The 13,778-nt window shown below is 36.2% G+C and overlaps 2 protein-coding genes and 1 non-coding gene across 7 annotated transcripts; 2 read left to right on the top strand and 1 right to left on the bottom strand.

The window, feature by feature from the left end:
- The first annotated feature begins 1,041 nt into the window (after nt 1-1,041).
- On the top strand, nt 1,042-4,228 carry LOC147545373 (protein CYTOSOLIC ABA RECEPTOR KINASE 4-like). 2 transcript variants are annotated; one of them, XM_086637477.1, is made up of 7 exons: nt 1,042-1,574; nt 2,279-2,535; nt 2,616-2,742; nt 2,849-3,122; nt 3,261-3,393; nt 3,484-3,570; nt 3,954-4,228. In XM_086637477.1, the coding sequence occupies exons 1-7, from the start codon at nt 1,490-1,492 to the stop codon at nt 4,068-4,070; spliced, it is 1,080 nt and encodes a 359-aa protein (XP_086493603.1). In that variant the 5' UTR covers nt 1,042-1,489; the 3' UTR covers nt 4,071-4,228. The 2 variants fall into 2 exon arrangements, with proteins under 2 accessions (XP_086493603.1, XP_086493604.1); XM_086637478.1 differs by lacking the exons at nt 3,261-3,393; nt 3,484-3,570; nt 3,954-4,228 and having other exon boundaries at nt 1,174-1,574; nt 2,849-3,126.
- A 2,036-nt stretch (nt 4,229-6,264) lies between these two features.
- Nucleotides 6,265-12,249, top strand: LOC147545372 (metal tolerance protein 4-like). 4 transcript variants are annotated; one of them, XM_086634726.1, is made up of 8 exons: nt 6,265-6,484; nt 9,621-9,690; nt 10,446-10,618; nt 10,703-10,901; nt 11,020-11,198; nt 11,304-11,454; nt 11,635-11,768; nt 11,902-12,249. In XM_086634726.1, exons 1-8 carry the CDS (start codon nt 6,293-6,295, stop codon nt 12,073-12,075), a joined length of 1,272 nt encoding a protein of 423 aa, XP_086490852.1. In that variant the 5' UTR covers nt 6,265-6,292; the 3' UTR covers nt 12,076-12,249. The 4 variants fall into 4 exon arrangements, with proteins under 4 accessions (XP_086490852.1, XP_086490849.1, XP_086490851.1 ...); XM_086634723.1 differs by lacking the exon at nt 9,621-9,690 and having other exon boundaries at nt 6,265-6,557; XM_086634725.1 differs by lacking the exon at nt 6,265-6,484 and having other exon boundaries at nt 8,001-10,070; nt 10,405-10,618.
- Nucleotides 12,250-12,606: 357 nt separating this feature from the next.
- Nucleotides 12,607-12,680, bottom strand: TRNAI-AAU (transfer RNA isoleucine (anticodon AAU)). The gene has a single exon. It is a non-coding gene; the product is annotated as a tRNA-Ile (tRNA).
- Nucleotides 12,681-13,778: the final 1,098 nt, after the last annotated feature.

Genomic DNA, 13,778 nt, shown 5'->3' with positions numbered 1-13,778 from the left:
AAAGTTCGCGGAAGCTATCGAACCTATCCTAGAAATTGATCTGATTATGAAAATTAATCGAAAAGCTAAGCCAAAATTAAATATGCAAACAGAACTTAACGAGGTTCGGCTTAAAGCCTACGTCCTCGGGCGAACAAAAAATCTATATTGAAGGATAGATGAAGACGACTCACACAACCCGCAAGTTCGTCCCGAGATGGTACCGTATAGAAATTAACCTTTTATACTAGATCTTCGACGACCGAGAAATTAAACACCGCTCAAAACAATGAATAAAATTTCTCTCTCACTTGCTCTCACTCTATGTTGAATAGTTATTTGTGTTGTGTTGTGTTGTTCTATCCTTCAATAAAGATTTCTTGTTCGCCCGAGGACGTAGGTTTTAAGCTAAACCTCGTTAATTCTGTTTGCATAATTAGTTTTGGCATAGCTTTTCGATTAATTTTCATAATCGGATCAATTTCTATGATAGGTTCGATAGCTTCCGCGAAATTTTAGTACTAACACATGGCACCCAGGATGTAATGGCCTGTCTAAAGTTCTTTGTGATGGCTTTAGGGCAGTTTTTTTTTTGTCTTTTGCTAAACCTTCTTTAAAGTGAGACAAAAAACAGGCCTTTGATCACAAGTAAAGGCAGAATACGAAGATCGTGCATTTTTAGCGATAGTATTTGCAGCAAGATTTTTTTGATCTAATCTAAATACAAACAGAAAAGAAATAGCTACAAATTCTTTCCCGAGCTGTAAAATCTAGTGGTAGTATTTCCAGATACATCATGAAGATGTGATGAGCACGATAACCGCCTAATTTAAACTATAATGAAAGAGACATAAAATCCGACAAGTCCCACGACCTCATGGACTTAAGAGGGGTGTCCAACTGTTACACCAAAGAGTGGTGGGCAGCTTCATAATGGGAGTTATACGTTTATTTTGCATATAGTGATGTAAATTAGTTCCACAGAACTTGGGTCAATTATAATGGGCTAACCCGGCCCGTGGTCTCCATCTGAAGAAAACGATGACTAGTTACTAGTTAGTTAGTTAAATGCGGTTGAGATGTCAAAACGATTTTCCCGCGAATTGCAACCACTCTTTCTCTCTCTCTTTCTCTCTCTACTTTTCTTCCCCCAATTCATCTATCTACCTCTTCTCCTTCTCTCCTTGTTTTCTTGCCGATTAGGTTTGATCTCCCATCTGATCTTGATCGGTCTGGGTACTCCTTCAAATTTTGAATAGTTCCATTGATTATTTTGAGGGTTTTGTTTTCCCCAATTTCTTTTGCTAATGTCATAAAAAAGGCTTCTTTGGTCGTTCTTGATGTTAGTTTAATAAAGATTTAAATCCATGTTCTTCCCTACAAAGATATAAAAATTAGGGCTTAATTTTTGCCTCATTTCAGATTGAAATCATTTGGGTAAATTTGGTTGAGATGGGCAATTAAATCTCCTGTGAATATTTATCTCCTTTTTGTGTTTGAAAACTCCAAAATGTTGTGTTGTGGGGGAGTGGAGGAAGAAAACTTCGGCGGACCGCCTGTTAATCAGTATACAGCTCCACCTAGAAATCAATTTGGTAATATAATCTTCTTCACTATTATGATTTCAAGTTCTTATGTTTATCTTATAATTTTTTTATGTGAATCGATTACCATGTGATCGATCTTTTGAGTATATGAAGAGATAGTTATAGAAATTCATATGGTTTTTCTTTGTTCAATGGTGAATCTATAATTTCTTCAAGCTATGTTTTTTTTTCGCTTGTTACCATTATAACTTATTCGATTATCTTAGACAGTTATTTTACATCTTCGCTTTAGTCTGTGGGCGTTGTCTAGAATACCTTTTGGATTCATGAATGCATTGGTAGGTCGATCGATCTCTTGTGAGGATTGATGGGTTAGAACTGTTAAATTATTGAAATTTCGGATCGTGAGTTGGTACGAGAGTCGCATTTCTGTTCTAATTGATTGGGTTCTTAATGGTGAGGATTATATGCCAATGTTGCTTAAACCCGTCTGGTAAAGAAAAGACAAAGATGTGAAGGCATGTGTCAATAAACACGATCCATTCTTTATCTGTACTTAAAGGATCGCCACCTTGAGAGTCTTGAAAAAGTTGGTATAAGCACGTTTGTAAAAACAACAAACCGAAATGAATGAACGGTTGGTTCCTCAACATTTTGTAATTGTTTCTTCTGTAGGTATGTTAAAGACTAGCATTATTCGCATATTCCTCGAGTCATTTACGATTACTAGTTAAATTGTTTGATTATTTTAGGGAGTCAGAGAGAAGAGCCAAGGACTTCTCAGGCAAATAGGAGTGGGGCACCCCCGAAGATTTTACCCATTGAAACACCAGCCTTATCCATGGATGAGCTAAATAAATTGACTGGTAATTTCGGGCCAAAGGCTTTGGTTGGTGAAGGATCTTATGGTCGTGTTTTTCGTGCAACCTTAAGCACCGGTGAAGTTGCAGCGATAAAGAAGCTAGATACTAGTTCTTCACAAGAGCCAGATTCTGATTTTGCAGCTCAAGTAAGTTAATTTTCCAAAAACTTTAATTAGTCTCGGAAGATAATGCCACTGACAGATCGGGTTCAATTCTTGTGATTCAGTTATCAATCATTTCGAGACTGAAAAACGACCATTTCCTAGAGTTACTTGGGTATTGTTTGGAGGGAAATAATCGAATCCTGGCTTATCAATTCGCAACTATGGGTTCTCTACATGATGTTTTACATGGTAGGTCTTCCTTTTATACTTGTTAATTCCTTTGATTCTCAAAGCTATAGTTTTTCGGAGAATGATATTGCTGGTTGCTTCTTTTTTTTAACCTTTTGTGGTATAGGGAGGAAAGGAGTCCAGGGAGCTGAACCAGGTCCAAATCTTACTTGGGCTCAACGAGTTAAAATTGCTTTTGGAGCAGCAAAAGGTCTTGAGTACCTTCACGAAAAGGTCCAACCACCTATCGTTCATAGAGATATCAGATCGAGTAATGTTCTTCTTTTTGATGATTTCTTGGCAAAAATTGCCGATTTCAATTTGACAAATCAGTCACCAGAGACAGCTGCTCGTTTACATTCTACTCGTGTCTTAGGAACATTTGGATACCATGCTCCAGAGTAAGTAAAATTGCTCCTTTCAGCCAACACAACATATTCAATCTACTTCTTTGTTTGATTTTCAACTGTTCATAGTGGAAGCTTCTGATCTCTTATACGATCAAAATTCTAAGTAGTGTCATATTTTGTCGATTTCAGGTACGCAATGACAGGGCAATTGACTCTGAAAAGTGATGTGTACAGTTTTGGTGTTATTCTTCTAGAGCTCTTGACAGGAAGAAAGCCAGTAGATCACACCATGCCTAAAGGACAACAGAGTCTTGTTACTTGGGTAATTTTTCGTTTTCCCTTAAATCAATCCGAAATTTAAACTTCCCATTTTTTTTCTATGTATCTCTAAATTATTGTTGAATCGATATAGGCAACTCCGAGGTTGAGTGAAGACAAAGTGAAGCAGTGCGTAGATCCAAAGCTAGGTGACCAATTCCCACAAAAGGCTGTCGCAAAGGTACTCTCGAACTTGTAATGACCGAAGCCTCAGTGGTTAACGATATTACCTTGCTTTTGCCGCCCTGAGCCTAAGCCCGATAATTGTAGGGTTTTGGCTCTGGCAAGGCTCCTTGAGCCCACACAAAAGGTCGCGGTACTTACTAAGCTTGACCACACACCTATTGCCCAGGCTCTCAGAGATGACAGTAGCTGCTAAAACTAGTAAAACGGATTACATATTTATATCAGCTCCACAAATATGAAAAGGGTAACATTTAAAATAGTTTGAGAAGGAATTCTGGCCATAAAGAGCTCAAATTAGTTCGTATCAAACGTGTTAGCGGTTTGTAAGAAGTTACATTAATATTTTGAGCTCTAATGGGTATCTTATTCTATGATCAGATGGCAGCAGTTGCGGCACTATGTGTTCAATATGAGGCAGATTTTCGGCCGAATATGACAATTGTTGTGAAAGCTATTCAACCACTTCTTAACAGTCCGAAACCAGCAGCATCATAATCACTAATTCACTGTTTTCATATATCTTATTCTATCTCTGTCTCTCTCTCCATAAATAGTAATTTTGAGTGAACTTTTGGATTTGTACTCTGAAATTATTCTACTAGTCGTCTCCCCATTCTTTCAACTTTATAATACACAAACTCTATTGGTTGCAAGTAGGAGTACTAGATGCATTCTCTCTTTTCCAAGACCAAAGCATCGATTCATTTAGAAGGTTTTGGGAATCAAATAAATTTATCGAAAACTTAATGCTTTAGTAATATCCTAACATATAAAAGATTACTTTCCATGAGAAAAAAAAGATGGAAAAGTTGAAAAAGGGGAAGACAGGAATTGAAAGAAATGAAATAGGAAGAGACACTAGAACCGTGAATGTGGCCGGAGGTGGTTTGCCCCTGTCCTTATAGGGTGACAAAAATCATACTACCATGTAATTATAGGGTTAGGTAAGTGTACAATTGAATCAACCTAAAAAATTTGTAAGGATAAGAGATGTGGTTGGGTCAACCATTCATTATGTAATGCTCAGGATTCTTGCTATCCACAAATTTGATTAGACTCATGGTTTGGGATCTCCGTCCACTATACATTTAAACATAGAGTCTCAAACTTTTCTGGCTCGACTACTTAACTACTTAAGGGCTCATTCTGGATATAACTTGACAACGTCTGAGCTCGTTAGACATTAAACTGACATTGTTAGGAATATTTCATGTATATACTCTTTAACTATGATGTAGTTATTAGTGTGTGAATTATACAAAATGTTTGACTTGTATCATGGGTAATTCAGACAAAATGTTTGCCTCCTTGATTAAAAGATGAAGGATCAGCATTAGATGATGCATCTCAATTTACTTGAGTGTAACCCTAGGGCCCCTAGGTGGCTTTGACTCTATCAATATTGGGGTGTTTAAGATCAAATTTAAAATATAGTTGGGATTTTAGATTTGTTAAGTGATATAAATGTGGTATAACACACCTTCGTGTTCATTTTGACTCTTAATTTTGTTTTAGTTATTACATAGAAACGATAATTCATGAACAAAGATGTAACTAATACCTTTCAACTAAGTAAATGTCCGATGACATGACTAGACAAATTATACATAATTACGCCACACGAATATAGTAGAACTAGTCCTAGATATTAATAAATAAAGTATTTGACATTGTTGGGGAACTGCCATGAAACTCTCCAATTTGAGAAGAAAATGAGTAGAGGCTAAGCAAAAGAGGAAGGCTTGGCAAGGAAATAAAAACACATATTAAGCAAACGTCACTGCTTACCACATTCCTATTCTTTCCCAAATATAGTTAACCCTTGATTTCTTCCTATTGTCCTATATTTGGCCATAACTCTCATCCATTTTGATTTTGCTTACAAATATTCTGGTATTGACTAAAGAAATATGCTTTTTTGTCAAAAAAAAAAAAATTAAAGTCTACTGCAGGTCAATTGCTAATGTAGTAAACTCTAATGATTGGGGTATAGAGATAAAAGACTAGACCAATTGGACTCGACTATATCAGCATTCAATACGTGATCGGCTCTAACTTTCTAACCAAATACATTTGTTAACATAAAAAACTCAATGATGAAATCGCAATCATATTTAGAGAGTGTGGTGTCACATTAAATAAATCGTTCTTTTTTTGTCGAAATATTAAATAAATCGTTAGTAGACAAATACCGAAGTCACGAGCAAATGATTTGACTTTGATATCTTCAACTTCATCACATGCTTGTCTTTTTCTCTCTTTTTTTTTTGATCAAATATTTCTCTCTCTAATATAGAAGGAACGCAACAATGCTAAATTAGTAATTTCTTTGTTTATCTACCTATCATTATTCCTATTTTGATCTCATCCTTCATTATGACAAATTGACAATCAATATATTAATCTCCAAAATTATTATATAAGAGTCTAAAACCAAAATTCACACAATTAGTTTGTCGTGATCTTTTGGTCATTTTTCTCTCCCAATAATGATTTTTCACTTTCTAAGATACCCCCCAAAATCTTGTCCTTTTTTGGCCTTTCTACCATTTTTGATGGAGTAGTTTTTTAGGAATCAATAATTCCAAGGACAATTCAACAGTGGAGTCAGCCTTGGGCAGGCCTTAAATTATAAGGATATACCACACTTCATAATCTGATACTCAGACAGACTGAGAGAGACAGAGACAGAGAGAGAGAGAGAGCTAATAATATATATGAAGGAAATGAAATTGGGGGATGGGTTCCGGCAGCCGGAGAAGATGGACGTGAGAACTCCGTTGATGGTGGAAAGAGGAATGTCGTCGTCAGAGGTGGCTGTCGGGGCAGGGGCAGCAAGGAGAAGGCCGGAGGATAGTATATTGGTGAGTGTACTGAGAGGGAACTTCTTTGGGAATTTACCCAACAAAGTATTGAGTGGAGTTTTGGATCCAGAGGATCCTCTCAACATCGATCTCTCTTCTACTAAAGGATTGATTCAAGGTCAGTCACTAGTACCTTTCTCTCTCTTCTTTCTAACTCCTTCATCCTTGGACAATCACAAAAAAGCCCAATATGGACCCAAATAGTCTAGACTAGTACAATGAGAGGATCTATTTTTCTCTCTAAGATGAAATTTTCTCCTCCGATTAGATTTCGAAATATGTACATTTTCTTTTGATTTTTCTGTCTTTCGATCATTTTTATTTTTTCATTTGGTTTTTTTTTTTTGATGGAATAATTTGTTCACTTGGTTTTAAAAGATATTTGATCCTCTTACAAAGGCAAAAATATACTACTCCCTCTGTCCCAAATTAAGAGTCCTTCCTTTTTTAGATGCTCCAAATTAAGAGTCACATTCCTTTTTTATCACATAAAATCCCTTACTTTTCCATAAATACCCTTTCTTATATGTTTCCAATATGTGGTGCATTAATTAAGCTAATTAAGACATTTGATTATTTCCAATACAAAAATTTGTTTTCCAATGAACAAATTCATTCATTTTTAGATTAACCAAGTGAGAAATTAATATGGTTATATGTATTTCTAGAATAAAAATTGTAATCTTTGAATTAGTTCAAGAAAAATTATCAAATAAATAAGGGTAAACATGGAAGAAGAGAAAATGTGAAAATAAGTTGGATTCCCAATATGGGACTCTTAATTTGGGACGGAGGGAGTATGATTTTATAGCTAAGCTTGAGATATGTCTAGACCAATTAATTGACCATAAATATCAAGTAACGACATTCTTCCCGTTTTACAATTCTTTGAACAATTTCAACCATTTGATTCATATCTGCATATTATTAAAGTCTTGAGGACAATATGCAGATATAACTAATGTAAAACAATCACGTAGGAATAGGTAGATTAACCATCGTTCAACAATCTCGACAATTATATTTATCATTTTGGTCCCTCCATTGTGTAAAAGAATCCAAAGAAGAAGGCATAATTAGAAAACGAAAGAGATTTAAAAAAAATAAGTGAAGTTGATATTTTTTTAGTAATGTTATTTGACCCGATATTTGAGACTCAATTGGCCAAGGTTGATGTGGACCACTCACATTAATTAGGGCATTTCTCTCTCCACGTAGCTTGACCAATGAGCGACCTGCGACCACCCACATCAACCTTCACTATGGTCGACCTCAAATTTTGGGTCAAATAATATTTCTGTTATTTTTCCGTCCTGGCTCGCTGAGGAATAAATATTTTCAATTTTGGATATGACTATTAGAGTTTGTTAGCCACAAGGACAAAAATACAAGGTAAGGCAGATTTTTTTGTCCTTTTTACAGTTTTAGTAACAAGTGAGGTTGGATGCCATAATCCAGGAGTATGATTGGTACATAACCCCACCTCTACTATTTCGACACATAGGGGGGTTATAAGTAATCCCAGAGCACTGAAACCCACAAATACCCCCCTTGCTGGCACATAATAAACTGGAGTTAGGTTATTACCCAACATCATGGAGTACAGGATCTCAAGATTCTAATACAATAGGTAATGGATGAGTTATTTTTTTGTCAGGTAAGCAAATCAATGCAGTTAGCTACTCCACAAGATAAAGATAAAGATGACAAGGAGAAAATAAAGTTGGGTTTTTATTTAGGGGGGTAGTGGATGAGGACATTGGGGACATTAGGAATGAAATGGAAAGAGGTATTAGGGTTTGGGAAGTGGATCCTAGTGCTTTGTTATTGTTAGATGATAAGAATATAAATAATACTAAGAGTTACTCTTTGGTAAGTCTACATAAAATGTCTCTTGTACAAAATAAATACTAATCCATTTGGCATATTATTCTACCTCCACATTTCTTGCAAGGAAAGAACCTAGCAACTATCAGGTTGAACCGTCCTGAGGCAAGTGAAGGATGTAAATTTTTTTCGTCAATCTTGTACACGTTGTTTACCTTAAAGGCCATTTAATACAATATTGCCTTTTGGAAAGAATAACAAACAATTTAGCATCTGTCACCATTCCTGAAGAGATAGTTCACTAATAAACCGAGGACTGAGTAATTTGACTCATTCACATATCATGAATGTTTGGATGGTAATGGCTTTCCAATAGCTACTAGTGAATTGTCTCTATTTCTTCTTTCTTTCTCTTGGGACCATTTATTGCTTTATTTAGGAGAATTCTTATTTGCATATCATTGGTGTCTTCTGTTTGTAATATTCTCACTAGTCGGACGATTATCTTGTGAGTAGAGAACTCACGACTCAATAGTGATCTGACACCTAGGAATCTGTAAGATTTTAGAATAACTCTACTATGCCTAGTTGGCAAGTTTCAGCTCTAATCTTCTTTCGATGTCTTTGTACTGGGGCAACACAATTGAACCAGACACGTCTATATAAACATATATTGACCCTTAAGACTTATAAATATATTATATATACTGCATAAATAACGTACGTCTATTGTGCAGACAAATGTATTGAGTACATCCTGTGTTTGCGTCGTCTATATCTAGTATCTTGATCGATGATTACAACGATGCGCAAAAGATATACCTATGTTAGTAAATTTGGGACTATCAGTTGCTTTATTATATACATCGTAGTCATTGGCAATAAAACATATTTGTCTTATGTTGCTATATGCATATATAGAAAGAGATTCTCTTGCTCCTATAATCAATTTATGGGTCTAAAATGGATGCTTATCAACCAGTAAAGGAGTCAATTACCATATTGGCCAGGCAGATGATCATTCTTCATTAAGAAAAAAATCATCATCCACTCTCTAAAAACAGGTAGGAAAGGCAAGTCTTGGTCACTGGATGTCAAAATCAACCCCACTAGCTAGGTAGTTAAAACTGCCATCCATAATTTAGACTACTGGAAACCCACTTTTCCCTACTTTACAACCCTCTCCTTTGCTTTCTAAATGGAGAGTGAAAGTTCAGAACTTATAACGCCATTAATGGTGGTGGAAGATAATAATCATAAGCCTCAAACTAGTAGGGGGCGGGGACCGATTTGGTGTCTTCGTAACTCTGTGAATACCTTTAGAGAAGATCTTGTCTCTAGATTGCCTCACAAGATTAAGTCTGTTATTGATCCTGAGAATCCTTTCAAAATTGACCTATCTAAAACTAAAGGTTTGATTCAAGGTAACCCCCTTCATTGTTGTTTATGTTCTTCCAAAAAGAAGTTAGAGAAAATAACCGAAATTATTTCGGTGGTCTTGGGCCTCTCTCACCCTAAACCCTAGTGCAAGGGCTTTCCTTCGTACTTATGAACGGAAAGGCGTGCCCTTTCCACAATCTATGTGGGATAATCCCATTAGTCTCCCCTCTCATCACTCATTTAGCTATAATTTCGGTCGACTATTGGACCGAGACTTGTAGTGTCCTGGACTCTGATACCAGTATTGGGCGGTCTTAAGCATCCCTCGCCCCAAAAATTTGCATACCCATGTAGATTAAATGGAAGTTAGCTATGTATCAATGGTTATAATGATTCTACCTTTAAGTTTGTATTATTTGTTTTTGTGAGAATAGTCCCACATTGGACAATGGGATTCTAGTAACCAAGAATATAAGGTCAAGGTCCTCTCCACTCATTGCCAATTGGTTTTGAGTTGGATGGCCACAAACTTAACATGGTATCAGAGCTAGGCCCACACGTGATAGGTAAAAAGCCACACGTGCTCCACGTCGCCCGAAGAAATACACGTGTTAGGGTCAAAGAACCCTACACGTGAGGGGGCGTGTGAGAATAGTCCCACATTGGACAATGGGATTCTAGTAACCAAGAATATAAGGTCAAGGTCCTCTCCACTCATTGCCAATTGGTTTTGAGTTGGATGGCCACAAACTTAACAGTTTTCAATTCCAATAACTTTTGTTCATGTTGGTCTTAATAGGGGAAAAGGAATACTATGAAAGACAGTTTGCTACATTAAGATCATTTGAAGAAGTTGATTCATTAGAAAGAGCAAATAGTATTGATGAGGATCAAGAAAATGAAGAACAAGCGAAACATGAAAAAGCTATGAGAATCTCTAACTATGCAAACATTATTTTATTAGCTTTCAAGGTAAATTCATCATCCTCTTTTCAAGATTATTTTCGATATATATCACTAAGCATATTTTCCGAAAACATGTGAATGAAAATGCAGCTTTATGCTACGATAAGGAGTGGTTCATTAGCCATTGCTGCTTCAACACTAGACTCATTACTAGATCTAATGGCTGGTGGAATTCTTTGGTTCACTCACTTGTCTATGAAGAATATAAATATTTACAAATATCCGATCGGGAAATTACGGGTACAACCAGTAGGCATTATCATATTCGCAGCTGTCATGGCTACTCTTGGTACGTACTAATACGGGTCCAATTCCGTCCAAACGAACAAAACTCTTTTATCATTTCGCTTCTACAATCGATAGACTAGAATAGACTTCCATCTTGATATTAATTTATATGGCGACAGGTTTTCAGGTACTGATTCAGGCAGTAGAAGAACTTGTCAAAGATGAACCATCGGCGAAGATGGATTCGAGTCAATTAATCTGGTTGTATTCAATTATGTTGTCGGCCACTGTAGTAAAACTTGCCCTTTGGCTATACTGCAAAAGTTCACCAAACGACATAGTTCGTGCCTATGCCAAGGTTCACCTCTAAACATCTTATTCAAATCCTATTTTTTCGACCACCCCAAACTAAGATTTAGATACTTCAATTCTTTCCTCCAATGACCATGATATGTGAATGCAGGATCACTATTTCGACGTGGTAACCAATGTGGTAGGATTAGTTGCAGCTGTTCTTGGTGATAAATTTTACTGGTGGATTGATCCGGCTGGTGCTATTGCTCTTGCTGTCTATACTATTACTAATTGGTCTGGCACTGTAATAGAAAATGCAGGTATACTATTTCAATCTGAATTCACTAATCTCTCTTCTGCGGAAAAAATAACTTCTCTTTTTCTCCTAATACGAAAATTTTCTTATTCGAATGTGTCAACAAAATTCCGTTTCGTAGTATAATTCGGAAGCAAGAAACGGCTAACCGTATCAACTCTCTTATGTGTTCTTGTTTATGCAGTTTCTCTGGTAGGACAATCAGCGCCACCTGAAGTTCTACAGAAATTGACATATCTTGTTATAAGACACCATCCTCAAATCAAGCGAGTTGACACAGTTCGTGCGTATACCTTCGGTGTACTTTACTTCGTTGAGGTTAGTCATGAAAAATTGAAGTAAATCTTGGTCAAGAAATCCAATTAGAGTAATGGGTTTGTACTAAAATCTTCAAAACTAGGAGAAAAAGTAACGAACGACAATTTGTACAACTTCGTTTCTGATTTGACAGGTTGATATTGAGCTACCAGAAGATTTGCCATTGAAAGAAGCACACGCCATCGGTGAGTCTTTACAGATAAAGATAGAGGAACTTCCAGAAGTAGAAAGGGCCTTTGTTCATCTTGATTTCGAGTGTGATCATAAGCCTGAACATTCTGTTCTTAGTAGATTACCCAACAACTAGTTTGATTTTCTGTTTTCCCCATCCACAATATCGCTTAGCTATTGAAAACTTGTTGTATGTGTTTGTTTCCGTTATACATGATGGAGAGGATAATGAGGAGTTCGTCATATAAGAAGCTCAATTATATTAGTATTTTCAATCGAACTTAAATTGTAAGATATATATATTTCTCTCGGTCTTCTCCTTTAGTTTGTGATCATAATTTTGATTTCAAATAGAGCAGTTACAAGCTGACATTGATCTCGAAAATTTGAAAACAGAAAGAAAATCACTTAAATGTGTATTTTTTTCAGTTTGGAGTGAAACTACAATCACATTACTTGTTCAAGAAATACTACAAGTGTTTTTAAATGCAAATGTGGAGGGAAAAAACTCAAAAAGGGTGGTTTTATAGACGCCCCGTGTTATCGCTGTAGGCGCCCTGACACACACAGTTGACAAATTTGGCTTTCATTTGTAAATGTGGCGCCTCCATTAGTAAAATTGTGGGCTTTTAAAATTTCTCGAGAAAAAAAAGAAAAAGTAAAAATATGGCCTATGCAGGTCTCGAACCTGCGACCTTCGCGTTATTAGCACGACGCTCTAACCAACTGAGCTAATAGGCCAATTGATGATATCGTCTCTAAACATCTTATTAGTTTTTTAACTTAAATAAAAGTGGTTTGTGAAAAGAGGTAGCTAGGTAATCAATCAATCACAAGTTCATATTCAATGAAAAATTGCAACTATTGATTAACAATATTACAATATCCATTATAAAGGATTGTAGCTTAGCAAATCAGAATTCAGCTACACAAGGTTGTGCAATTTCTGTTTACACATACAAAGAAGATCTGAGAAATCTCAAGAAAACTACGCGAACACATGATTTGAGGTCCAATGGAATGCTGATAATTTTTCATTAAGCTTGTCTGACACCAACGGAAAGTCACCTTTGACCACCACTCTCTAGTAGTCATTTTCCATGGGCCAAGAAACATCTTTTTAAGTGTAGCAATGGTTTCTCCTTCCTAGGTTGTGTAATACGATGACCTACCTACAATAAAAGTACCCAATGAGTCCCTTGCAATTAGCCAAAGGGTGCTTCTAAAGGCACCGGGCCAAAAGGCTGTTAGCATCCGGAAATTTTATTGACTCGGGTCAATGGTCATTGACCTGAATTCTCTATAAGCACCGATTTTTAATGTGGGTGATGTTCACCTTCGTTAGTTCTTTTTTACTTCTTCTATGGTTGTTCAAATTAGGAACTATCTAGGTCATCTTTATTCTTAGAATTCACCTGTGATACAGCCTTACTATAAGACCTCAAATTTTTAGGAAATCCAACCAACAGTAGTATTGTTTCATTTCGAACTTGTAAGAGTAACAGCAAGCCTTCATGGCTCTTAAACATCCTTTCAGGTACCCTCTTTCTCTCTCTACTAGCTGGGCATTTTATTGGTTTACAAGTTTTAGTGTTGTTTAAATATTTTTGGGGGAAATCTCAGCTGCTTGTTAAGGGTTTTACTGGTCACTGGATCATTAGTTAGAAACTTCTCAAATCAATTGTCAATTTAAGGAACTACCCATTTTGAAATTAGCAAGTAGAAGCCATTGATTATTAAAGTCATAGGCAGAAATAGGACTAAAGTACACCATTTTAAACTCTAGCCGTTGGTGGAAAGAGGTTTGTTAGATCCAAAGGGGGTAGTTAAGTAGGTAGA

This window comes from Eschscholzia californica, unplaced genomic scaffold, assembly GCF_041429995.1.
Source record: "Eschscholzia californica isolate CP2 unplaced genomic scaffold, dmEscCali1.0.p SCAF_4, whole genome shotgun sequence".
In the NCBI taxonomy this organism is placed as follows: domain Eukaryota; kingdom Viridiplantae; phylum Streptophyta; class Magnoliopsida; order Ranunculales; family Papaveraceae; genus Eschscholzia; species Eschscholzia californica.
The sequence above is the reverse complement of the archived record's forward strand: the minus strand, read 5'-3'. Positions and strand labels throughout refer to the sequence as shown.